At 43.0% G+C, this 25,031-nt stretch overlaps 2 protein-coding genes across 6 annotated transcripts; both read right to left on the bottom strand.

Moving 5' to 3' along the window:
- Nucleotides 1-117: 117 nt before the first annotated feature.
- Nucleotides 118-5,215, bottom strand: tox4a (TOX high mobility group box family member 4 a). The gene is made up of 9 exons (XM_017420931.3): nucleotides 4,773-5,215; nucleotides 4,261-4,326; nucleotides 3,852-4,145; nucleotides 2,923-3,156; nucleotides 2,457-2,789; nucleotides 2,283-2,363; nucleotides 1,122-1,805; nucleotides 827-969; nucleotides 118-745 (listed from the first exon to the last, which is right to left on the bottom strand). The coding sequence occupies exons 1-9, from the start codon at nucleotides 4,875-4,877 to the stop codon at nucleotides 688-690; spliced, it is 1,998 nt and encodes a 665-aa protein (XP_017276420.1). The 5' UTR covers nucleotides 4,878-5,215; the 3' UTR covers nucleotides 118-687.
- A 1,052-nt stretch (nucleotides 5,216-6,267) lies between these two features.
- Nucleotides 6,268-23,106, bottom strand: chd8 (chromodomain helicase DNA binding protein 8). 5 transcript variants are annotated; one of them, XM_017420869.3, is made up of 40 exons: nucleotides 23,008-23,106; nucleotides 21,196-22,058; nucleotides 20,830-21,114; nucleotides 20,315-20,641; nucleotides 19,524-19,637; nucleotides 18,920-19,419; nucleotides 18,676-18,787; nucleotides 18,342-18,551; nucleotides 18,118-18,186; nucleotides 17,977-18,032; nucleotides 17,756-17,873; nucleotides 17,587-17,670; nucleotides 17,321-17,458; nucleotides 16,255-16,376; nucleotides 15,765-16,008; nucleotides 15,417-15,593; nucleotides 15,163-15,306; nucleotides 14,921-15,019; nucleotides 14,497-14,656; nucleotides 14,163-14,373; nucleotides 13,882-14,077; nucleotides 13,590-13,760; nucleotides 13,173-13,463; nucleotides 12,818-13,038; nucleotides 12,519-12,721; nucleotides 12,207-12,363; nucleotides 12,033-12,122; nucleotides 11,809-11,912; nucleotides 11,514-11,637; nucleotides 10,603-10,678; nucleotides 10,226-10,497; nucleotides 9,881-10,113; nucleotides 9,061-9,726; nucleotides 8,873-8,979; nucleotides 8,535-8,756; nucleotides 8,296-8,391; nucleotides 8,103-8,216; nucleotides 7,868-7,969; nucleotides 7,676-7,780; nucleotides 7,011-7,382 (listed from the first exon to the last, which is right to left on the bottom strand). In XM_017420869.3, exons 2-40 carry the CDS (start codon nucleotides 21,955-21,957, stop codon nucleotides 7,011-7,013), a joined length of 7,854 nt encoding a protein of 2,617 aa, XP_017276358.1. In that variant the 5' UTR covers nucleotides 21,958-22,058; nucleotides 23,008-23,106. The 5 variants fall into 5 exon arrangements, with proteins under 5 accessions (XP_024862687.1, XP_037837929.1, XP_017276358.1 ...); XM_017420870.3 differs by having other exon boundaries at nucleotides 20,830-21,111; XM_025006919.2 differs by having other exon boundaries at nucleotides 6,268-7,382; nucleotides 18,342-18,548; nucleotides 20,830-22,058.
- Between the last annotated feature and the right edge of the window lie 1,925 nt (nucleotides 23,107-25,031).

Below are 25,031 nucleotides of genomic sequence, written 5' to 3'. Positions count from 1 at the left end.
GAGCAAACATCAGACTGACATTTTTAACTATTTTCAAGAAAAATGTGGAAAACTTAGAACCTTATCTGCTTTCACACAAAAGATCAAAAAGACAACCAGAGAAAAAAAACGATCAACTTTAAGTTAAGCTTTTTCTTTTTATTAGGAAAACGTGAAAATGAAACATTCTGTAATAACAACCGACCAGTATGTAAAAAAAAAGAATAATAAAGGCATAATTCAAATATCAGAAACAAAACCTTTATAAAGCACAATATAAATCCAACAACGAACTTTGTAATGCTCATTGTAAACTGTCATTTTTCCTTCGCTTGTTGGCGAGTTTACTGTGAACAAATGTCTTTTTGTTGATAAACTTAAACTTATTTAGCTGCCTTTAAATCTTTTTACTGACTAAAAGTTGCTTTCATACTTAAATGCAACATCTGGTAACAAACCACACCTAAGACAAGTGTATAAAAAGGTCAACGGGATCAGGATGAAAACAACCGTTCCTAATTATGGACGGTTTTTTTAACAATTTTTTATCTTTTCTGAAAAATAGCTGTTAAATCTACAATTCAAGTACAAAATAGGGGAAACTATCACCATCTCTCATCAGTTGTGAAACACAGGGTCATTCCTTCTTCTTCAACTGATAAAAATGGTGAAAACTGAGTGTTTTTTTTTCTGGTGGCAGCTTCTCTTTTATTTCACTGTTCCCAGAGTCTGGTTCCTGATGGAGCACCATGCCTTGAACACGTCCCTGTGAAGCAGGAAAACGTCAAAAAATTATCGACAAAGAAAGAAAGAAAGAAAGCTATTTGGGTGTTGGACGTCTACATACTTGCAGTGAGTGGCCACGCATTCGTTACTGCAGTACTCCTTGTCCCAGTCTTCACTGTCCACTGCGGGGTTGTTGCAGCCGGCTCTCACGCACGTGAGCCTCGCTGTGGCAGCTTCCCCGGATGTGTTCACCTCCATCACGTCCTGAACAAAAACAGAGACGATAATGATCATCTGAAACTTTATATGAATTCTTCTGATCCAACTTCTGAAAACATCCAGCCTTTTTGTGGTGTTTCGTGAGGTTGTCATCTGAAATCTGCTAAGTTTGCACCTGATGTTGAAAAGAAGTTTACCTCATCTGAGTCCAGCACTTCGGCGATGTCATCGTCGACTGGAACGCCTGAAGTCACAGCAGAATTTACTACTTGTATCGACTGCGCGGACACGGCTGCAGCTTCTGTATCGGGTAAGATAATCTGTGCGGCCTCTTTGTCCTGAATGGATGCGGGAACTATTTTTATCTGGAGCGGCGGTGGAGACGTCGCTGTGATGGACATGGCGTGGCCGGGGACGGCGCCCCCCTCTCGGGGTTTGGCCTGTAAGGGCGGCGGGGCTGGCGCCATCTGCTGGAGCCGCGGAGGGGGAGGCGCATTCTGCATCTGCTGCAGCGGAGGCGGCTGACGGGAGGCGCTGGAGACCAGGAGGGTCGGCTGCGATGCGTGGACCCCTCCCGGCAGCAACGTGACCACCTGCCCCCCTGCCTGCAGTATGTGCTTTGGGATGATGATCTTGGTGATGGTCTGGGCCGGAGGCGCGGCGGGAGCTTTGTTCGCTCCCGTTCGGGATCGAGTCGTCACCTCTGGGACATCCAGGATGATATTGGAGGCGCAGATATTTGTGATGGTGTTCTGTTCTACATCGCTGCGAGACAGAGGCAGGAGGATGGTATGGTGGTCAGAGGGGGGAGAGCCTGCAGAAGTCAGATCAACCACAGGTGGAGGTGAGGAAGGAGCAGCCTCCATCTCATTAATGGCAGGCTGGGAGGAGACCAAAAAATAGAAATGGAAATATGAGTAACTGAAACATAAATTTAAAGCCCCAGCATTCCATGAAAAACTGCATATCGCCTGCCGCCTCTCATGCCAAACCTTTAGACTAAGATCATCTTATGATGAGAAATCAGAGCTGCCGCAAGTTTAGTCAAACCTTAAAAACACATTATGGATAATTTATTTCCATAACTGCATCATTAGATTTTAGCTTGACATCTGTAAAACTGACTGAGTTACAACCATTTCTGTGTTAGCCGTGGCAGCTATCTTGAATTGGATCCACTCCAAAAGTGAATCAGTTGTAGATGTACATCCAATGATTATGTCCTGGGCGTTTTAGTAAAATTCATCCACAGGTTCAGGAAATATTTTGGTAACAGACACGTTTAGACACATCCACGGGCAGAAGTATAAATGCCCACTAACTTTTTGTTTTTTTCTCCAAGCACAAAATGATGTTACCTGTGACAGCTGGCTAGCTTTGTAAGTCGCAAGTGCCTTTAAATACTCCTTTTTGGCTGCTTCTGTCTTCCTCTTGTACACCTACAGGAAACAAACAAAGAACTTACTTTAACATAAACAATGTCTCTGAATCCTTCACTTTAATTCCTCCGTGTGTCAGTGAAGATACTGAACCTGTTTCTGATCCTCCGCCAGGCTGTCCCACATAGATGCTACGATCTTTGACACCTCCCCAAACGAGGCGTTGGGGTTTTGGCCTTTTATGGCCACCTGGGTGTCTCTGAAGAACAGCGCGTATGCTGAAACTGGCTTCTGGGGCTCGTTGGGATCCTTCTTCCTCCTTCCTTTCTTCCCACCCACCGCGTCGGCTGCAGATGTCAGTGCAGCAGGCTTCCCCCCGCCCCTCCTGGCTGTAGCCAGGGAGGATGAGGGAGCTGGGTGGGAGGACATGTGGGAGAAGACCGAGGAAGAGGAGAGAGACATGGGGGAGTCGTCCAGCACACTCCTCTGTGTAGGGAGAGAGTGTGAGGCAAATAAGAAAAAAAATAAATCGGAAAAACTAACAGCTTTCACATCCAGACATTTAGCTTCAGGCTGACAGACGATGACGGACATTTTGTCCATGAGTTTCTCTCCTCACCTTAAAGTCCTCCATGTCCTCGTCCTGCAGGGAACCGGCAGGAGACGGTGTTGCAGACAGCGGCTGCTCGGGCGCCCCGGAGTTTCTAGCACCAAGACCCAGAGCCAGTTCTGACGGGTTAATGGTGGTGAGATGACCGCTCCCCAAAAGGCCCTGACCCATGTCACAGAGCTGGACATCGATGGTCATCGGGGACGAACTGTTGAAATGTGAACCACTGGAACTCCCCAGCTCCTGTGGAGAGATCAGAGCATGAAATACTAAAAAAAAACCTGCTTTTCACCGACTTGGTAAACATTAAAAAGACAGTCTACAAGTCTCGATATTTCAAGTCTTAAGCTGCCTTAATTTTGAGAGGGAGAGTACTCTTAGAGCCACAATACTGGATTTTGTTAAGCGCTGATGGAGGAGAATAAAAACTGATATCAGTGAACTGGTTTGTGTTTCTTGTAGGAATACATGAGGTGCATTTGAGATTCATTTTAATGTGGAACAGTTGTTTAACACAGGTAAGAAAAAAGATGCCCCTAAGAGAAATTTTTTTTAAAAGCACATCAGCAAGCAAAAAAACAAAAAAAAAAACAAAGAAAAAACAGGTTTAATGTTGGTATCGGTCAGCAGATATTAACTGAGCCATAACTGATGTATTATCACAAGGGTTTTTTTCTGCAATTAAAGTGTTACTTAAGTACCTAAGTTTGTGTAACAAATTAAAGTATTATTACAACTACGTAAGTAAGTAAGTTTGAGCCTAACTATTATCTATCAGGTGCAACAAAAAAAGTTTCAATACAGACCACTTTTTCTGTCAATTCATCAAATGTGCTCAACTTTAATGTACAAGTTACAAGTTTTGCATCTTAGTCTATGATAACATCTAACTCAGGTTTTATTTTTTTGAGGGGGTACTTGCTACCACAGGGACTCACTAGAGCAGAGGAGCTCAGCAGGGCTCCCTCGCCTCCGGTTGGGCCCATTGTTCCCAGGTTCAGCTGCTCCAGAGCCTGAGGGCCGAAGGTGGAGGCAAAGGAGGGGTCATTGGTCTCCACCACCAGGTTGCTCACGAGGCTCCGGGAGCCTGAAGGTCCACTGGTTCCATCTGATCCATCTGTGAGCTCGAAATGAGACACTTCGTCACTGATGCCCAGAGTTGGGTCTGGATCAAGGGAGATCGGGGGGATCTCAAAAACCTCATCCCCGAGACTAGGAGTGTGGAACGTCTGCTGTATGTGGGAAAACACAGAAATGGCTATGTGAGTTTTAAAAAGAGGAAAGAAAAGAAACACAGATCAGAACAGGAAGGATATTTTTTTACACTTAAAAGCTTCACACACTAACCTCTGCAGACAGAAAGTGATGCCCAGATCCACTGATGCCGAGATAACTATCCCCACCTTCTGAGAACTAAAACAGACCGGTATTATTAAACTATTTACTGTACAGCAGAGATACTGCAGTGTCTGAGAATCCCGGGGCCTGCAGCATACTTCCTAAAAAGGATGTTTCTCCTGAGACTGACAAGTTATATGGACTCCAGCATCATATAGGGACAAAGGTCATGCAAACAGGAAGGCCATATATGGGAAAAGAATGCATGGAAAAACCCTGGGTTGAAGGCTGAAAAAACCTGGCTGCGATAATGCATGTGTGTGTGTGTGTGTGAGACCAGAGGTCCATATAAGACACAGGCTGCAGTTCTGAATAAAATCATTTGTTGTTTTAACTGAAGCCATGTCAGAAGAGCCTTTATTCCCGGAGCATCGTCACATTAGCAACCTTGAAGACGACCACTAACCAATGAACACACCACGATACTTTTAATGAATCAAATCCACGTGGACGAAACTAACCTTGTTGTCTTCAGAGTATTCACTGTACGCCTGGGTATCCAAAAACTCCGCTTCTACGCTCGGAGCACAGCCGTCCGACAAACCAGCATAAAAGTTAAGATCCATTTTAAACTTGCTTTCAATTAACAAGCTACCTCACTTCTTTGTAAATCTGGGACTTCACCCAAATCCCCAACTCATTTGGGCTTACTCTGTTTCATAAACAGCTAGCCGCTAACTAGCTAAACACTGATGCTCTGCTTGTTCCTTAGCAAACAGATCATTCTTAGCTGTTTTGGATTTTAAACCCAAACATGAACGTTCAAATTAGACAGAGTGAAGTCAATAACAGCTAAGTAATGTTACATTTTCTCCATAAATTTGGCATGTTAGTCTCTTTACACGCTGAAGTTTTCTCGAGGCCCTAAACAAACACTTTCAAACGGTGTGCAAAAACCGCGACTGCCCCCTACAGGACGACAGCAGAAGCTCACGAGGCATTCACGTACCGTTGGGGAAAAAAGTATGTGGATATACTTCGCGACACAAAAAGCAATTAACTTTGCTCCATAGAAACCATCAAAAATGTAAAATAAAATGTTGGCTACATAATAAGTGAGGATCCCCAAAGTTTTACCTTACAATATTAAATCCTCTACGTTCATTGTGAAGTTTACAAATTTCCAATTTCATTAAATCTCACCTTCTGTTAAACAGTTGATTAGCACAACATACAGAATTAAAGATATTTCAGTAGTTTATGGAATAATTTAAAATTTAGATTGAACACAGTCTTTAATATTAAATCTCCACAATCAAATGTAGTCAGTTTAAATTATGCATATGACTTCCAGTTTTTAACAGCTGGTATTGATAAAATATTGAGCAAATAAAAACAACAACAAAGCATAATGTTTAATCTGGAATCATATTAAAAAAGTAAGAAGCATTTTTTTTCCTTCTCTTTAGTTTTGAAGTTTATAGGTCACCATTATTCAGATTTGTAATGTATCTCGTCTATCTAAATAAGTACAAAATTAACTTCTAGCTCTAATTTCTTCAGAAAAAGACTTATTTAGCAACAGCCTCAGACGTCATCCTGCCCCCTCCCCTCATTCTTCCTGGATTATAGTGATGATGGTAACTGTGGCTGTGACAAAACTGACTCAGACAATTAAAAGTCAGCTTAACTTCATACTAAGGCTTCTTGAATCGCTTCCCTTAATGGGTTTTATTTAATTCTTTCATGGTTTCAGCAGTTATACTTGATTTGGTTTAACTATTCTTTAAGACACTTGATAAACAAGTTGCCAATTCCTTTATCCTCGTGTAAAAAGAAAACGAGTGTTAACTTGCCTAGAAAAATCAGATGCGTCTTTATAAAACGGGAACAGTTAAGGGGTTTTATGCATCGTGTGTGTTGCGATCATGACTCACTGCCTAAACAAAACAATCTTAAGCCTCCTTTTTGCTTCTGCCTTTAAAAAAAATAAAAAAAATCACAGTGCACGCGTCGGGTTTTTTCACTGTAGATTGCTGTTATTCATATCACAGATACAGTCAGATCATAAAACAGGAATAGTAACTCACTGCCGTCAACTTTGCACCATAGTACACGACTGACGAGCTCTACATTGTACAATACATCCATCCTCCTAGCACAGCTTCAGTAACTAATATGCCACTTTCCCCTCTCCCTCCCTCCCCCCCGACAGAGTGAAAACACTAACAGTACATCCACACACTGGATCCCCTTCAGTTCAGACTCCTCTGGAGAGAAGACGACCAGAAGACACAGGGGGATTGTGGGATCTGGTTCTGCTCAGTACGTGTCCAGTTTTTATATGTAGCGCTTGAGGACCAGCTTTGAGGTTTCTTGATAAGAAAAGTGTATCTGTACAGCAAGGGTCCCCTTTTGGTCACGCTTGGGAATGTGATGGGAATTCATGGGTTTGGGTTTGGGTGGAAGAGGAGGGGAATAACGAGTCAATGGGGAACAAAGCTCAGCTTTTTGCCATTTTGTCAGATGGAGGAGATGAAACATAATTCTAATGACAAAAAACAAAACAAAAAAACAAAATAAACTGATGGGTGCAAACCTGCTCCTTGCACTCAAAAATCCTAAATAAAATAAATGAATAAAAGTAGCAAAACAAACATCATTAATTTATATTTTGTTACATAATAGTAGAAAAAAAATTAACATGATTTGTTTCTGAAAATGAGCCGAGTCAGATGAGTTTGAGGAGTGGGATTCAGTCAGTCCTCTGAGCTCGATGACGAGTCGGAGTCCTTCTGTGCTATGATAACATCGTCCAAAAGCGCTTCTTGATCTGAGCTGTCATAGTCGCCTTGGGAAAGGCTGTCGCCCCCCTCCATTTTAACGTCAAAGTCCGGGCTGGTGAGGAAGTGATGGGGCGTCTGCAGGTCGTCCTCGTCCATCATGTAGGCTCCATCTGACACCAGAGTCTCCTCTTCAACTCCGTCCAGGGTGGGGTCTTCAGGGGTGGGCTCTGGAGTGTGGTAGTGATGATGATGGTGATGGTGGTGATGATGACGCCGACGGCTTTTCTTCGGGATCTCCGAGTGCTCCATCAGCAGTCGGTGGAAGAGAGATTCAGGCAACAAGCCCTGAGGAAAAAAAAAAAACAACAAATAAGAATCAAAAAATGCATTAAAAATGTGAAAAGTTTGTAATTTAACAAAAACAAGAGAAGACCGATGTAATTAAACAAGTTCTTTTTAGGATCCAAGAACATTAATAACATGTATTCAGTCTTTACTATAGCTTTTATTTTTTTTAATCATGCAATTACAAAAGTAACTATATAAAGAGTCAGTAAAACATTTAAAGAAAAAGTAAAGGCGTATTTCTGAACAACAATTACAACAAACTTTTGGAGATTTTTAAATATCTTCCTTACAGAGTTCCGAACTGCTTCGGACCACTCAGGTGCCACGGCGATATCAGGATTCTCCTCCAGATACTCCCTCAGCTCCTGCAGCATCGGACAGAAAGCAGCTCCAACCTAAAGAGAAATGTTTGCATGTTTGTCAGCCGAAGACAGCACACAGATAAGGCTTCTGAGCTGCAGATGTACGCCACGTTAGCTCACCTTCTTTCCTGTCCTCATGTTAATAAGTTTGACCTTCTCAGTACCCGTGAGGACCTTATCTGCCCTCCTTCTCCTCTTCCTCTTGCTCCTGTTCACCAGCAGCTAAAAAAATAAAGCGATAAAAGAAAGATAAAGCGTGACAGAAATGAACAATTGTCCTGTAATAGTTTAAATATAAATGTAGAACCAGGGTTCGATCCGAATATAGTGTTTGTTTATTCTGTTCATAATTGACCTCCAGCATGTCTCCCTCCACTTCATAATCTGGGTTCTCCTTCAGCCACGTGGGGGGGTCTCTTCGTCGTGGGGTACGTTCCAGTGCATCATGAAGTCCATCTAGGTCTGACAGCTAAAAAACAAAAAGGTAATTAACCGAATTCAGTTTGTTTCTTTGTATTGTAGACGAGGTTCACTAAAACCACAGGTACCTCTAGGTCCTTCCTCTTCTTGCGGCTACTGCTCTCCCCCCCTGACCCATTGGGCATCAGGGCCTGCTTAGAGAAAGTCAGCTTCAAGCCCTCCTCCTGATGGGACAACAGAGACCGCAGCTGAAGCCACACGCATTGTACGCAAGACATGACACATTAATAGCTTCATCAGTTTAATAAAACTACATGAAGTAATTTTATTTCTTCTTCTTCATCTCAATCTTCCACTGTATTCTCACCTTGAGGAGTTTTACAGTAAACTCCCCATTTTCTCCTTCTGTCCCAAGGCCAAGAGGTGTGCTGCTGGGTTTACGTATCAACCTTGTGTAAGCCATCTCATCTCCAATCAGCTCTGAGTTTGGGTGGAGCTGAGCTTCGGACACGTAACGCCGCCCCGTGGGCCACTGGCCAGTTAGTACAAGAGTACACAAGTTGTCCAGGCGGTTAATCAGCACACGGTCCTAAGAGAGCAAAGAAAACCCCCCGAGTTAATCATTCACCATAAAATAAAGGCATAAATATAAATAGTTTTTTTTTTGTTTCCAGCAGCAGCAGAACTCTAAAGTTATTTACTTACCTTTGGCCAGTCAACTCTGATGGGATCAGGAGGAGGAATGCTATCCTGAGACGGAGTCATGGAGAGAAGACTATTATCTTCATCCACATCTCCCACCTTCATACCTCCTGACAGAAGGAAAAGTAGAAATTTAGAGGGGTTTTTTTTGTTGTAGGATTGAATATTTTTCTGTTTGTCAATGAGCTTACCTCCTTCCCCCTCCTCATCACTGTCTCCACTATCATCACTGCTGCCCGATCGCTCTGAGGATGAGGATCCCGAATCAGAATCTGAATCTGAATCAGAGCCTCCGTCACCTTTCCTTGCCCCTTCTGGTTTGTCTCCTCTTTCTTTGCTCCTCTTAAAGCTCCAGCCCTGACCTTGCACTTTGCCTCCTTGGTGACTCAAGGGTGTGCTCTGCAGCTCAGCGCCGATTTCATCTCTGAACAACCGAACACTCTCGTCACTCTCTTCCTCCTTCACTCTGGGTAGGTCCAGCTCAGTCTTGGGCTGGCTGAAAGTCATAACGGGGGGTGGGGGTGGTGGCGGAGGCGGTGGCGGGGGGAGAGCCTGCTGACTCTGGATGAACTGTTCACGGGCTGTGCTGAACGTAAACTGTGGGTCTGAGAAGATGGAGAGCTCGGTGCGGCTGACGCCGTGCAGCGACGCTCCGAGCATTAGCTGGCGATCGTGCTCTGGCATTCTCCACCAAGCGGGCAGCTCAGAGCTGCGTGGGGCCAGAGGCAGGTGCTCCTCCAGGGAGGGGTGGGGGAGGACTCGCTCACGAAGGCGGCGCAACAGGCTGATACGGTAAAGAGTACGTGAAGCACGTTCCTCGGTGATGGGAGCCACAGTTTGGGAAAGCTCTGATGGATCTGAATGTTGAGAATAAAGTAAAATAGTTCAAAGAAACAAGTAGACAACAGAACACCCTCTACATGAAGTATCCACAAAAAATAAGAATCTACTTCTGCAAATGATGAAAAATGATTGGAACACATTTTGTTTGGCTAAATAATAAATAATTACCTTCACCACGACCCGGGCGGAGGTGGCACACCCTTCGGCACATGGCAACAAAGGAGCGGAAGTATCGACTGAGGCTCTCATCGGTTTTCTTATCCAGACGAGCAAAAGTACGGAAACGAGTCCAGTCAAACTCAAGATCTGGTCCCTCCTGAAAACCTGGCTCCTTTTTCACCTTCTCCACTCCAAATGTTGACACCACACGGTAGAAGTCGCACTCTTCTCTCCGGGTCCACCTAGACACGAAGGCATCAAGGTTGTTACCAAGACTGAGCTAAAATGTTCAATCTTCTTAAGAAACAAAAGACAAGAAGAAAATTAAAATACAACTCAAACAAAACAGTTTACCTCTGCTGTCGCTCCTGCCGTGCAATTTCCTTCAGTTTGCTGGCCTGTTCGCACCGCCTGCGCCTGCGGTCACCCTTGGCCTCGGCTTCAATCTTCAGCTGCTCCTGCCTGTAGCTGCGCTGGTAGGCAGTGATCAGCCGGCGCAGCCGTGCTGTTAGAGACGAGCTCGAAGGCCAGTCACACGCTCCACTCTGGCTGGTAATGCTTTCTGTGACCATGACTGCCATCTTGTCTTCCACTGAAACCTCGTCATCCACGTTCATAGAATCAGGCTGCAGGGGAAAAAATAAAATAAAATTAAGATTTTTGAGTATACGTAGCTTATATGCAAATCAGTTAGTGTTGAAAAAAACAAATGTGATTGCTCAAACTTGTACCTCATCTAAAAGATCTTTGGCGTGTCTTGGTGCTGGTTTGAATTCTGGATCTTCTGCATATTTATCATATTCAGCACTGAAGAAAACAAATACAACACAATCAAAGAAGAGAACCAGTAAAAGGGCATCAAGGTAATAATGTTAGGGACACCTCAGAATATCTTAAATCAGTCTACTACAATCTGCTTGTTTTTTACTGTATGTCATTCTTTTAGCTAAACGCCCCAATCTAATAATAACAGTGAAAGACTCCACCTGGTGGCTCAAGCAAGTATTACAATAACAGTTCCTCTTTGTGACATTTAAACTTCATACGCCCCTCTTCTGCCTTATTCATTTTTTATGTATGTATAGATTAAATGATAAATGTTTGTTAAATAAATTGTATTTTCTTAGATAATATTTGCCAGTTATATCCTCTTTTATTAATGTTATGCAATGCAAAAAAGCTGAGTGCTACAAATCACGTATTTACAATTTTAAAAAATAATCTCAAATGATAAGAAATGTCACCATTGCCTTGGATTAGTTCCCTTCATGCTAATGTAATGGAAAATGTTAATGTTGTTCTTTTTAATAGGAAAATGAATAACAATAATTGTGATTTTTGCCTGCACAAGTGAAGACTTAATGAAGTTATTCTTCTTCTAACTGTTATTTTTTGTATCAAGGTTTAAAATGCTTTTGTTCGATCTTTCTCTTGAAATCAGGCATCTCACTGCTTGTTGATTATTTTAAATCAATCAATCAACTATAAAGGTTTTCAGCTGCGGCTGGTTGTTGCATTAATGTAGGTGAATCTGTCATCATGTTCCATTTTCAAAAAATTACAAGTTAATAAATCAACCACTGTTACGCCCCAAAGGTGAAATTCACAACAACTGTAGATACACTGAACAAATCTAACTTACTCATCTCCCAGCTCAGCGTCACCGGTGTGCTGCTCGGCGTCGATGGCCTTATCATCAGGCCGACCAACTCTCTCCAGGAAGCAGAGACAGGGATCAGCCCGCATGGTGGTGTACATCTCATAACCTGGTAACAGATTTGAAAATCAATGACTATATTTTTTTTTTGGCAAATTCCAAAAAAGGACACAGAGGCCCAACAGAAACCACAGAGCACAAACTGAGTCTTCACTGGCAACATAAAAACCTTGACAATAAGTTGAAACATCAGCAACAAGTTGAGAAAAAACAGGCCTACCATGTTTGAATACACCAGCGAGCAGTGAGCGGTCTGAATCAGAATCCCACCACGCTGCAGGCACCTCCTGCTGCTCCATCTCTGGCATCCAGATATCAACATCTCTGAAAAAAAAAAACAAAAAAAACAAAACAATCTGTCTTTAAGTGCATCACAGAGAGCTGCGGTGACAGGAAATTGAGTACGAACACTGGACTAAAAACACAACGATGAGCATTAGATACCTGATATTAGCTCCTTTCAAGACAGAATCTGCGTGTTCACCAATGACTTCCTGTTTCAGGTAGTAGAGCATCCGAACCCTCAGCAGCACTCTGAGGAGGCAAAGATTTGCATTTTCAACATCAGATAAAACTGAATAGAAATACGCACCAAAAATCAGATCAGGTTTCACCAACTTGTTGCACTGGTGTTTGAGGTGCTTCCTGTAGCTGTCATCAAGCAGCAGAGTGTCGGGGTTGTACTTGCGTATCCACTCCACCTTCTGTACATCAAATGTACTCTGGGCCTTTACCCTCTTACCCTTCCTGCCTCTTGGAACAGGAATGGAAAGACCTGGGCAGAAGAAAAAAAAAAAAAAACACAAACAAGATGTTAATTCAGACAGGTTTTTGTGCCAACTATACCTTTTGCTGCTACTGTCGTTTTATTCAGAGAAATCCCACTTTATTTTTAATTATTAATCAGGGACATTTTGTGCAGCTTCCTACCAGAGTGGTTTAGTAGTGTTTGAGGTTCACGGCCGTTCTCTGGTGGCGTGATGAGCTCCCAGATGAAACTCTTAATGTTTTCATCTCCACGATAATGCAGTAGACAAAAGACAAGGATGACGCGGCAAATGGTTTCCACATCACGCTCGCTCAGACGCCTCTTACATCTGGCGTGGGACAAGATATCCCTCCAGCGACCCCAGCTTTAAAAAGGTCAAACAGGGAAAAGAGTGTAAACAAAAGGACGAGACAAAAAAAAATTATAATAAAAAAAGTGTATGCAAATGCCATTTTCATACCCATAAACAAGCAGGTGTTTCTCCACCCGGAAACAGTCGGTACGGCCGTAACCCCCTCCACTGTGGCGATCGGAGCGCCGAGAGGACCGCGAGTGTCTGGAATTGGCGGGTGGATACTCATCATCACTATCTAGATCAGACAGGTCTCCACCTTCGCCGCGTAAACTGGAAAACTGACGGGTCTGCTTGCGAATCCTGGGAGTGTCAATCACTAGAGTGTTCTGCAGGAAGAAGGACAAACCGTTATTCAGATATTATTGTATGTAAATAATACAGACATGAAATTATGAACTTTATTTACAAAGCTGCAATGAAGCTACAGATCGCTTCCTTAAACTCAAACCACAGTTTTTACCTTCCGATTGATGGAGTCCATGTCAATATCGGCTTTCTTGGCCCATTTTTCCCAGAATTCGGGGTCGTCGAGGGCGATGTCGTTACGGTTCTCTGAGGCCACGAAGCTGGCTTTGGAGAAAGTGGACCCCTTTCCTTCACTCTCAATAGTAATGGTGGTGGCTCTTCGCTGAAGGATCTGGTCAATATCTTCCTCACAGAAACGACTCCCTTCATCATTCTCATCCATGATGGCTGCGTAAGCGCCTTTCCTCAACAGATCTTCAATCTCCTTCTTAGAAAACTGCTGAAGCTGTTGGATGTGAAAAAGTAATTCTCTTAAGCGATGCAAACAGGATTAAACAAACTATCCTTTATCTTTAACAATGACATTAAAATTCAAATAGCAGTTTGAGCCAAGAAAACATTTTTTTTTTACCCCATTAACGTTACTGTCTTTGTTGCCACTCATGCTTTGCAGCACAGCTCGGTCCAGACCAAGCTTCAGACTTGCTTTATCCAGCATCTCCCTCTCATAGGAATTCCTGGTGATGAGTCTGTAGACTTTTACCGCCTTTGACTGGCCAATACGATGACACCTCGCTTGGGCCTGAAATGAGAATAAAAAAAGTGGGTCAAAGCCGAACATGGAGCTGTTCACGAGAAGACGATACAAATGGTTCCAGGTTTTGAAAGTAAAATTTAAAAGCGACAGTGATAGAATATTGTACCTGCAGGTCATTTTGGGGATTCCAGTCCGAGTCAAATATGACACAAGTGTCAGCAGCTGTCAGGTTGATGCCCAGACCACCAGCACGGGTACACAGCAGGAAGACAAACCGATCCGAGTCAGGCTTGCAGAAGCGATCGATGGCCGCCTGTCGCAAGTTCCCCCGTACTCTGCCGTCAATTCGTTCATAAAGGTATCTGTAACAACCAGAATCAGATCTTAGAAGTCCACATAACAAGCTTTTCATAACACATTATAATATAGAAAGACTGTGACTAACACCTTTTGTTGATGAGGTAGTCCTCCAGAATGTCTAAGCAGCGCACCATCTGGGAGAAGATGAGCACTTTGTGGCCTCCAGCCTTGAGGCGAGGCAGCAACTTGTCAAGTAGCACCAGTTTCCCAGCTGACCGAATTAGAGCCTGCAAATGAAAGTCAGGGGCCAGGGGGTCGTACACCTCTCGCAACTCTGCTACAATTTTCTCTTCTGCACCTGAGGAAGGACAGAAAGGCAAAATGTCACCAAATGAAACAAAAATGGTCATTTGCTGAAAATCCACAATAACTACTGCAGTCACCTAGACAAACACAACCAGTTAAAAATATCATGCGGTACCATTTATGAGGTAGGGGTGGTTGCAACACTTGCGGAGCTCCATCATTGTGTTGAGCAGATTGGGGACGTTACTGTTACTGTTGGCTCCCAAACTGAGGAAACTAAAGTTCCTCTCCAGAATGGCCCGGTAGTACTTCTTCTGGATATCAGTCAACTCAACCTAACAGGAAACAATGAGCCTTTTCATTCACCAATTCCCTTACAGAAGAGAACAATATTTAGATTTGAGATGCAGCTTAAGGAGATGAAAGTCTTGCTATGAGCTCCTTGATTTATAGCTATAGTCATTCTGTCTCAGTGCATCTTCTCTAGTGAAATCTGATATCCCTGCTGTGTTTCATTACTATTAATTAAATCCTCCATAAGCCTAAATAATTTAGAAAATGCTCTGATGTACAGTTCTTTTAAGACAGACAAAACTGACCTCAATAATGGTCTCCTGTTTGGGCGCCAGGTTTTTCTCCACATCCTCTTTAAGCCTGCGCAACATCATAGGTTTCAAAATTGCCTGCAGTTTCTGCACCTAAAAGATAAAAAAACAAAGCAATCCTCAGTAATAGAAGAGTATTACCTAATCAGCAATTGCTATGAGGAAGAACAGCTGTGTAGATGTGACAAAGGGACAGTATGTATGTGAGTGTTAATTTGTAAGCAGGTATTTCACACCTGCTCCTCAGTTTTGAGGTCTCCAAAATCTCTAAGAAATTCAGTTTCAGAGGGGAACTGAGCAGGCTCCAGGAAATGAAGCAGACTGAAAAGTTCCTCCACCGTGTTCTGCAGAGGAGTGCCGGTCAACAGCACCTTGTGTTCCTGCAGGAAACCATAAAACGAAGGTTAAGAGACAGGCACAGAAACACTCAATTGGTTTAAGTAGGTAGAAAGCATTAATATCTATAGTTTTTTGTTTTGTTTTTTTTCACCAGATCAAGCATCTTCAAGCTGTCCAACAGCTTGCAGTTGCGATTTTTAAGGCGGTGAGCTTCATCAATGATCACACAACGCCAGGAGATCTCCCTCAGTTCTGGGCAGTCGGACAGCACCATCTCAAACGTTGTGATGAGGGCATCAAATTTGTAAGCACCTGGGATCAAATGTCCCTGTAAACACAATTTATTAGAATTTAGGCACAATTTGGGGTTCAGTGTCTTTACTCAAGAACTGTGACATGCTGAATGACTTTCAAAAGGACAACTGCTGTGCTTACAAAGCAACAAAAGCTCTGGCAACCGTGATGAACAACCAATTACAACCAAAACAGGTAAGGTTACCTTGTCATCTTTGCAGTACATCTCATACTGCTGGATCATCTGTCGACTGGCAAGGCTGCCATGGTAGACAATGGCATTCATGTGAGTCCAAGTGGAGAACTCCCTCTCCCAGTTGGTGATGGTAGAAAGGGGAGCGATAACAAGAAAGGGGCTTTGGATGCCGGTAGCATATATCTCTGAGAGCAGCGTGATGGACTGGATGGTTTTCCCCAGACCCATCTCATCTGCCAGGATACAGTTCTGCCTGAAAGACAAAACACTTAGAGCGTGACTCTTGAAGTGCCGAAAGAGGAACAAAATGTTTCATTAAATTATATTTTAAAATGGTTACCCTCTATGTTTTGACGCCTACTTAAAACATTCATACTCCTAATATTTAGGTTTGAGCGCTACGTACTGCAAACCTGCATTTCATGATTTATTTTGCCAGTGATTAGCAAAGATTGGAAAAAGTAAATAAATAAAACACATTTGTGTGTGTGATAAATACCTGTTGTACCAGTTGAAGAGAAGCCAGTTGACTCCTTCCAGCTGATATTCTCGAAGTATGTTGCCATTCTTGTACTCTCGAGTCTCCTCCAACTTCTTCCATGAACTGGCAGGAGGTCGAGCCTGAGGAGAGAGAAGTGAAAATCGATTAAATCAAAAGGAAAGTAAAAGAAGGAAGAAACATATGTGGCTCCAGACATAAGTAACAATGTTATCCAAGCCTTCCAAGTTAAATACAAGGGGGAAAAATGTACAAAACCTCCAGTAAATAGAATCTGAATAAAACTGTTTTTAAACATTTCTTAGGTTGGTGCTATGAGGCAGTTTTTTTTCTTCTGCTGTACGAATAAGTCTGAACAAATCTAGTGAAGTATAATGCCTGGGGTCAGAGTTTTATGATAACATGGAAATGATCATTGACAACAAACTGTATTGAACTCATGAGCACGCTGTAGTTGCATAAAAGCAGCTGAACAGCTTTACGTCACATTTCCACACGTTCAGGCATGCTGAACAGGCAATGTGATTAAGACCTATTAGTGATTTTTTTTAGACAATGATCTAAGAAAAGAATGAAATTTGATTTAAGTTCAATTTATATTAAAGCAGACAATGCAGTAAAATAGTTTCATAAACTTCTTTGAGATCTGAGTGTAATTTCTTTTCTTGTTTAAACAAATATTTTCTTACTGAAGTGGAGTTCAACCCTAACAGAGTGTAAAGACTGACACTGTTGATTTGTTTCACACAGCCACTGTGCTCTTAACACACAGATGGATGCACACACACGCACACACACAAACAGCCAATACTGCGTGTACAGTACATTTTCCATGAAAGCACAAAAACATTAAAATGATTTCCAAAACTGATCAATTTCTCAAGGACTAAATACTATTGCCATAAGAGTCTGACGGCGTCAGTGATGTTACATATTTTGTGTTTAAAAATGGCTTTTTGTCCTCTGAGACAAGTAATGAGCAAATTCAAAATACACCTAAAAATATGACATGATGACATGATTGGTAAAAAGGACACTGAAAGCTATTTTTTACTTGAGCACTCACCGTTTTCTTTAGGCGAGGTTGCCTATTTTGGATTTTGCCGAACTCCTTAACTTTGCCCTCGTCAACATCCTCTTTTAGTTCCCAAGTAGCATCTTCATATGGCAGGGAGCACCATTTCACCAGGTAGTAGATGACGGGCTAGAGAGGCAAGTAATAATTGAGTGAAAATCTTACACATCAGAGAATAAAACATTTTACAGTAATCTCAACAAAAGGTGAACAGCTTCAAACTATATACATATTTGAAAAAAAGACTTTTTCCTGACTTCGCCATTGTCCTTGTCTACACTGTGGGACACATCCAGGATCCTATCCACTTCAAGATAGTCCGGGTTAAAAGGCTCTTCATCCTGGAGAACAATAGTTTAGGTTACATTTCAATCAGTAGAGCTATTTTCTGAATTAAAAATGTTTCAGTATCTGCCTCCCTCTCACCTCCTGGAACAAGCGCCTCATCTGAGCGTGCTTGGTCTTGAACCTCTTGATCTTTTGATGGATCCTTTTATCTTTCTCCAGCTGCACCAAAGTGGCCCACTCACAGTGTAGGTATGAACTGAGAACAAAAGAGTTGTACTCATCTGTATTGTCTCACCTGTCACCTTGAGCAATGACAAGTACCGAGGGCAGAGTTGTTCACAAAGACACTGAAAACTTACTAGTTTTTGTATTTTACAAAGAATTCCTCCATATTAGTATACTGGCCCGGAGACACCTTGAAGAGAAGAAAAACTCTTCAAGAACAATTCATAAACATTAAAACTAATTAAGTATATAAAATGCTGAATGCAAGTAAACACCTCCTTCCTTGTTATCCTCATAGACAGAACTTTATCTACAATGGCAGCATCTTCCTCACTTGGATTTTCCTGTAAAAAACACACAAAAAAAGAAATTGACACACTATGACACATGCTATTGACTGTAAAAATCTGAATGCAAACTTACACAATTATCAATCTTAATAATAATTGATTCAGTTGTTCCAAAGAAGCCCCAAGTGTTAAAACTGTTAAGCGCTCACCACAAAGAACTGCATGCTGGGAAGTCCATCAGCATCCATCAGCTCCACTTCCTGTTTTAGCTGCGCTGCTGCCCCTCCACTGATGGAGGCCACGGCGGCTGCCGTTGTAGTAACATCTACATCTTCCTGCTCATCTTCATCATCTGTTATTTTGATATCCAGATCTTCCGTATACTTCTTCCTCTTCACCACACGATTGGAGCGCCTCTTCTGGCAATTAGAATAATGTATAAGTTAAACAATTTATGATTAGTTATGATTTTTTTTTAATTATAAAAGCTTTTCCCCCCAAAATCAATACTCCAAATTAAATATTCTAGATATTTGTTTGTACCATAATCATGTCATCCTCCAGTGCAGCAGGCGAAGGTGGGCTCAGCTCTCCATCAGAGTGGTCTGAAGATGCATTTCTCTTTCTTTTTTTTGCTCCCACTAGAGTAATGGTGCTGTCAGGAAATTAAGGGAGATAAAACAAATTTAGAAAAATTACTGATATATGAACAATAATAAAAGAGCTTTTGAAAAAGTTATTTTTCCAAACACGCTGCAATCTCATTCTATCTCCTTCTGAGTCTTACTTTGCTTTAGCCTTGCTTTTGCTCTTGTTCCCAGGTATCATGGTGCCTCCAACTAATGTAACTGTTCCTCCTGGTGCCTTCACTTTGCTTTTTTTGTCAGCTCCCACGACAGTTTTAGGGACCTGTCCTCCAGATATGGGACTTTTCTTTTTGCTTCCTCCACCGCTGCTTTTTTTCTTAGCAGCAGACACTACAGTCACAGTTCCTCCCATTTCTGACAAGGTGGCCTGCGTGCTTGGAAGCTCATCCTGGTTCAGGACTCTGGGCAGGTTCTTCTCACCCCGTGCTTTGGCCCGCGCAATGGCTTCAGCCACTATACGATTTGCTTTCTCCTGCTTGCAAAGGATCTCCACTCGTCGCACCGACGCAGGCTCGCCTGGAGCTTTGGAGATACGAATGGCCTGGGATGGAGTGGTGGTTGTAGTAGAGGGGCCTGCTGCTGAAGTGTTGAGGACCTTCACCACAGAGACAGCACCGCCAGAAGATGAGGCCGAACTTGTCTGAGGAAAAGAAAATGATAAATTATGATACCAGTTTCTCTCAATTTTAAATGAAACATTCTACAAAACAAAATATAAATGCAAATGTAAATAATGATATCTACCTGTGGCTGCAGAAGCATTTTGATCGGTACTGCCACCCTTTGTCCTCCTTGGCCTTGGGATATCTGCAACACCTGTGGGCTGCCAGCGCTTCCAGCTCCGGACACCAGCTGATACTGCCAACATAAAAGAGGGAAGTTCAGTCACACTCTCATTTGAAAGTTTAAAAAGCTAACTAGCCAGTGTCAGATTAAATGACAGAGTAAATCAGTTATAGGATCTGGGATTAAATATAAATCGTTAATGATAAATATTTTTTTAAATGTTGGCATCTTTTGGATAGTCTGACAATGATACAAATATATTTTTGTGGTTAGGGTGACATTATAAAACTCTACAGACCCTTTAACACAGGTACCAGCCTTTTGCCTCTGCCTTCCAATTTCGTGCTAAACTGAAAACACACTTAACCCTCGTTCTGCATGCACTGCATTATTTTTTATGTTTACTGTACCAGAGCATGTACTATCAACATTACATGTTTGAAATAATTGATTTAATCCTGCTAAAATGTTATAAAGGTCACTGCTTGTAATCTGGATTTTAAAACAACATAAAACTAATATAAAGCAATCAAACTTTTGTAGGATGGACACACAACCCCTATTCGTCCTGTATTCATAATGTAAAAGGCACTGCAGACTTTTTAACTTTTAGTCCCAGAAAAGAACTGAAGGTTTAGTCAATAACATATCACGAAAAAAGGTTTGTTTTGATGATAAAATAAATAACACTATGAGAACTGTGTGATTTGTTATGAGTAATCTGAACCAAGCTGGTAGAACTTTCTCACCTTAACTCCTCCTTGTTGGTTGGGCTGCTGTTGCACTTGCAGCTGAATTGTGAGGACTTTGGGCTGCCCTCCGGCCTGGCCTGCAGTCCGGGCCTGGGCCAGGGCTGCCAGCTGGCTTCCCTGGAGGACCAGTTTGCCACTTGGGAGCTGACCCAGCACCAGTCTAGCAGGGGCCTGTGTTTGCTGCTGCTGACCCCCTTGTGCCGCCTGAACCTGTTGGACCTGTGTGACTTGTTGTTGAGCTGCAACAGCTTGACCTGCCGGTGTGGCAGAGACGGTCTGAGAAGGCTGCTGAAGAACCAGGGTGATGCGCTTTGCTTCACCACCCTAGAACGAGATGCACAGAAAACGGTTTCTAGCGACACACAGCAAAAGCCTGAACTATGTATATAACTTGACAAATTCAGGAGTTCATCTAAAAGCGAGCCACAGACCCACGTCAAATGATCATCTGTTGTAGTACCAGTGTTGTCACGAGCTCAAATACCTCCACAGGTAAAGGAGGTGGTGCTTACCTGTGTCTGAGCCTGCATGGCTGGCTGGAGCTGCACCTGACCCTGGACATGGGTCGGAGCTGCCTGGCCTTGGTGCTGGACCTGGATTTGCCCAGCCTGTGCTTGGGTTTGGACCTGGATCTGGGCTGTCTGGGGCTGAACCTGGATCTGAGCAGCCTGTGCCTGGGTTTGGACCTGGATTTGGGCAGCCTGGGGTTGAACTTGGAGAGTAGTCTGACCTTGAGCCATCTGCGCTTGGGCTGGAATCTGCACGTGAATGGACTGACCTTGCGTCTGCTGCACCTGCTGAGGCATGGATGTGAGCAACACCTGTTTGACTGGCCCATTGGCAGACTGCAGAAGTCTCTGCACACCTGCAACACCCACCTTGACTTGGGTTTGTCCTGGGCTCGTCTGATTCAAGACTGCACCTCCCTGCAGTATGGACACACCAGGCTTGAGAGGTGTGCCAGACAACACACGAATGACCTTTCCAGCTGTCTGACCTGTAGTCCCTGATACAGCCTGCAGCACCTGGGCCTGACCCTGGGGACCTTTGAGAATTACAATTTTACCGCCAGCTTGCTGCGTGATGGCGGCTAATTGTTGGGGAGTGAGCTGGTGAGTTATCTGTGTGAGTTGCTGTGTGGCAGCAGTGGCAGTGGTAACCGAAGAGCTTGAAACAGTCAAAGGTGAGCTCAGCAATACGGTGTTACTGGCAGCTCCACTGGTGTTGCTGGCAATGGGGATGGTGGTCTGGGCCTGTATCTGCGGCACAGTATCAATTTGGGTAGGAACAGTGGATAGAGCAGAGATAGGAAGAGCAGTTGGAGCCGGGACTGGGGTCATGGTGGGAGCAGGAGCTACAGAAACAGTCTGAGCAGTGGCCACTGTTATCGGCTGCTGTGTGAGAACTTGAACAGGGGTAAGGTCAGGGATGGAAGGAGTTGCTACAGGAACATCAAGGCTTGTGTCTACGGCAAGGTCCGGGGTAGACTCCGAATCAACGGTTGGAACTACCTGGCCCAAAGCCAGCTTCAGCGCTTCCTCCACGGGGTCCGAGGAGCCCTGCGAGAAGGAATCATCCTGTAGGGCATCCAGGTTGAACAGAGGCGTGTCCTCAAAGAGGTCCATAATGGGATCTGCCATCCTGCCCACTCCACACAGGGAGACGGGCACAAAGTTAAAAAGACTCAAAGATGGAAGTTGTGTGGTTGTTGTCCAATTCTTCTTAACTTTTATTTAAACAGCTGAAAAAAAGAAGAAAACTCAATAAAAAATCAACCCAAATTCTGACAGCGCAAAAATGTATTTATGTATATCTTTTATTCAAATCTGGTTTGAGACCCATGTACAAAGACTGCTTTAAGAGATATGTGACCCTGAAAAGTAATAAAAACAACAACAACAAAAATAAACCCTGTAAACTCCTGTTCTTTACTCTTTTATGGTCGGATAAGAACTAATTTATTTGGTTTCGTTCTTCAATGCACAAAACCAGCAGACATACTTTACTCAAGACTGCCACATTCATATAAACACACACATTTACCTTAGTATCTGTGACACATTTAGTAGTTAAGAGGTTGTTTTATGTTTAAATGCTACTTAAGAGGCTAAAAACCAGAAAGAATAAGTGTTTTTAACTCATGACGACATAAGCAAATGCTCCGAAAGTGGCATCAAGTGCTCAGAAAATTTAAATAAATACATTTAAACCCTATAACGATGCATATCAAATGTACCCTGGGGATAAATTTCTGTGAATGAAAACAGTTGGAGAAGTCAAACAGCAGGGTCCTGATGCTGGACACAGATACGGTGTTTTCCTCTGCAGTCTTTCTATAAAACCGTCGGTTAGCATTAGCTTCTACCGCCACCAAAATGTCCCGATTACTAAAGCATGAGAGGCACCGAAACATACATTTAGGTCCGTAAACACGGTCCATTGTACATTTGCAGTTGTTGGGTCCCCTCTCTGTGATTTACTATCAACCATTCAGTCTACCGGACTCCTTCAATCTCATCAACAAACCGGACCAAAACCAAAGCAACGTGCCCGTCAACGTTCAGACACAGCTATAGGCCGCAATGCTGTTTCGCTTGGTCTGCGGCTAATTTTCGGCAAAATACCCGAAAATAACCATCACAACCACTGCCTCAACTCTCACTGTAATAATTTCGGGGTGCTAAATTTACCTTTGCGTCGACACACATGGCTTTCTCCGTCTCACAACACTGTACGATTACAGGAAACGGCCAGGGAAGAGCAGGAACTAACTTCTTGCCAGAGAAAGCGTGCCCCTGGATCCAACCGAACGATCATTGGTCCGTATCCCCACGAGCCGGCACCATACGGCCCTTTCATTGGCTCAAACACCATCCATCATTTCTACTGCCCCCTTTAGGGCGGGACAAGAGACGTAGTTCGGTTGAGAAAACAATAAATGCGGCCTAGCTGAGATCTTTTGACTCGGTGATCTTCAGCCTTTCTGTTTTGCCGCCGATGATGGTTGTAATAAAAGCTACGAGACCGTTATAGAGCTCTTGAGAACAAATAAAAGTGTTTTTAAAAAGCTCCCATGGACTGCTCAGCCTTGCCACCTGTTTGTGAATGATACTGTCATTTTTAGCGCTTTTAGTGCATTGGTTACAGCTCAGAAATGACCCCGCATCATCATTTGAATGAAGACTTGTTGTGCTGTTTCCATACCACTTTTTAGACGTATAATTTAGGACCACATGTGCACACTGTGGCATTTTTTGGCCTGTTATTATTTACTGATCTCAGTTATTTATAAAATCTTTCCTTGAGGTAACAGTAAGAACGCCTGTGCGCGTTCACAAGCGATTCAAGTGTGCGCGGTTGGGTTTTGGCGCCCTCTAGCGATCAGAGAGAGAAACTTTATTTTATTATTAGACTCAGTATTTATTGTTCGCGGGGATACGACATATTCTGCTTTTTGAAATTTACATTTTAGCTGCAGCTTTGTTATCTATATGTGTACACTTACTTACAAGTATGACAAAAAACAATTAAAGGCCTCAGCCAGAGTTTTAAATTAATATAATTTTATGATGAGAAATTACATAGTTAAAGTTTGTCAAAACCTTGCTTTTTGTCTTGTGTGATACTGCGTGATCTAAAGAGATGTGTTAGAGCTCATAGTGTGTCTCAAGAATGACTCTCACCTACTACCACACCAAATTTTAATTGAGTTATAGCCATTTCTTTGTTGGCTGAGGTCAATTAGCTGCGATGACCATCTTGAATTGGGTTGACTCCAGAAGTTAACCAGTTGTATCTGTACATTTAATGACTTTCTTAGAGTTTCACTGAAATCTAACCAGTGGTTCATGAGATGTTTTACTAATATGACAGTCAGACAGACACACACAAGCAAAAACATTATTGCCCTGTCATGTTTGGTGGCAGACATTAATGAAAATCTCAGGAGGACTTTGGCTAAAAAGGCCACATGCAGACCAGTCCATGCAAGATGTCACTGTGTTTAATGAATCCAACCAAATTTGCAGTAACACTTCCTGCTTCACAGAAAATGTGCACATCTTTTGAGCCCTTTGGGATCTGGGGGCCCCAGAGGAAGCTGCTTGATATGGTTCGTTAGTTAAGCAGTAAGTTTTTGAAGCCATATTTACAGTATCATTCCTTTACGTGTTCCAAACACAAAGCAGAAGGATGACAAACAGTGACATTAATGACAATGACATTAAATATGTCCACACAAACTCCAGTCTACTACAAATAAAACTTCTTGAGCTGGTGCCTCGATGTGACAGCAGGATTAATGTCTTGGTTTTTCTATTTTCAAGAACTCTTTATATAAATGTACAGAGAGGCGTGCGAGAAACCAAGAAAAAGACTGAGAGGTGGTTCTGAACCAGGGAAGCGTGAATGACTACAAGTGACAGTGTGCCACACTTTATCCATGGAAGTCCTGCAGGGATGAGTCTGCCCGCTCGCCAAAGCCTCCATCTGTCTGCGGGGCCCTGCAAGAAGTATCCACCATACCCCCGCACTTATACCGCGTCCCATGCTGGTCTGCACGGTCCCCGCCAACACCGGCTCGGCTGGTGGGAGCTATATTTGCAAACCGCTGCCGTGGCACTGGGAGGCGTACCATGAAAGGGGAGAGGAAAATCTGCTGTAGTAGAATAAACAGGCACACTTGCAAAGATTTAAAAAAAAAGTCACAAATTGT

This window comes from Kryptolebias marmoratus, linkage group LG20 (genome assembly GCF_001649575.2).
Source record: "Kryptolebias marmoratus isolate JLee-2015 linkage group LG20, ASM164957v2, whole genome shotgun sequence".
NCBI lineage: Eukaryota > Metazoa > Chordata > Actinopteri > Cyprinodontiformes > Rivulidae > Kryptolebias > Kryptolebias marmoratus.
This window is presented reverse-complemented; position numbering and strand designations above follow the sequence as displayed.

Coding starts and splice junctions, on each gene's coding strand:
- tox4a (XM_017420931.3), bottom strand. CDS start 4,877: ATGGATCTTAACTTTTATGCTGGTTTGTCGGACGGCTGTGCTCCGAGC. Junction 4,146..4,260: donor ATCACTTTCTGTCTGCAGAG/GTTAGTGTGTGA, acceptor TCCCACATACAG/CAGACGTTCCACACTCCTAG. Junction 970..1,121: donor AAGTGCTGGACTCAGATGAG/GTAAACTTCTTT, acceptor GTTTTTGTTCAG/GACGTGATGGAGGTGAACAC.
- chd8 (XM_017420868.3), bottom strand. CDS start 21,957: ATGGCAGATCCCATTATGGACCTCTTTGAGGACACGCCTCTGTTCAAC. Junction 17,671..17,755: donor TGAGGCGCTTGTTCCAGGAG/GTGAGAGGGAGG, acceptor ATTGTTCTCCAG/GATGAAGAGCCTTTTAACCC. Junction 14,374..14,496: donor CCACCCCTACCTCATAAATG/GTACCGCATGAT, acceptor GTCCTTCCTCAG/GTGCAGAAGAGAAAATTGTA.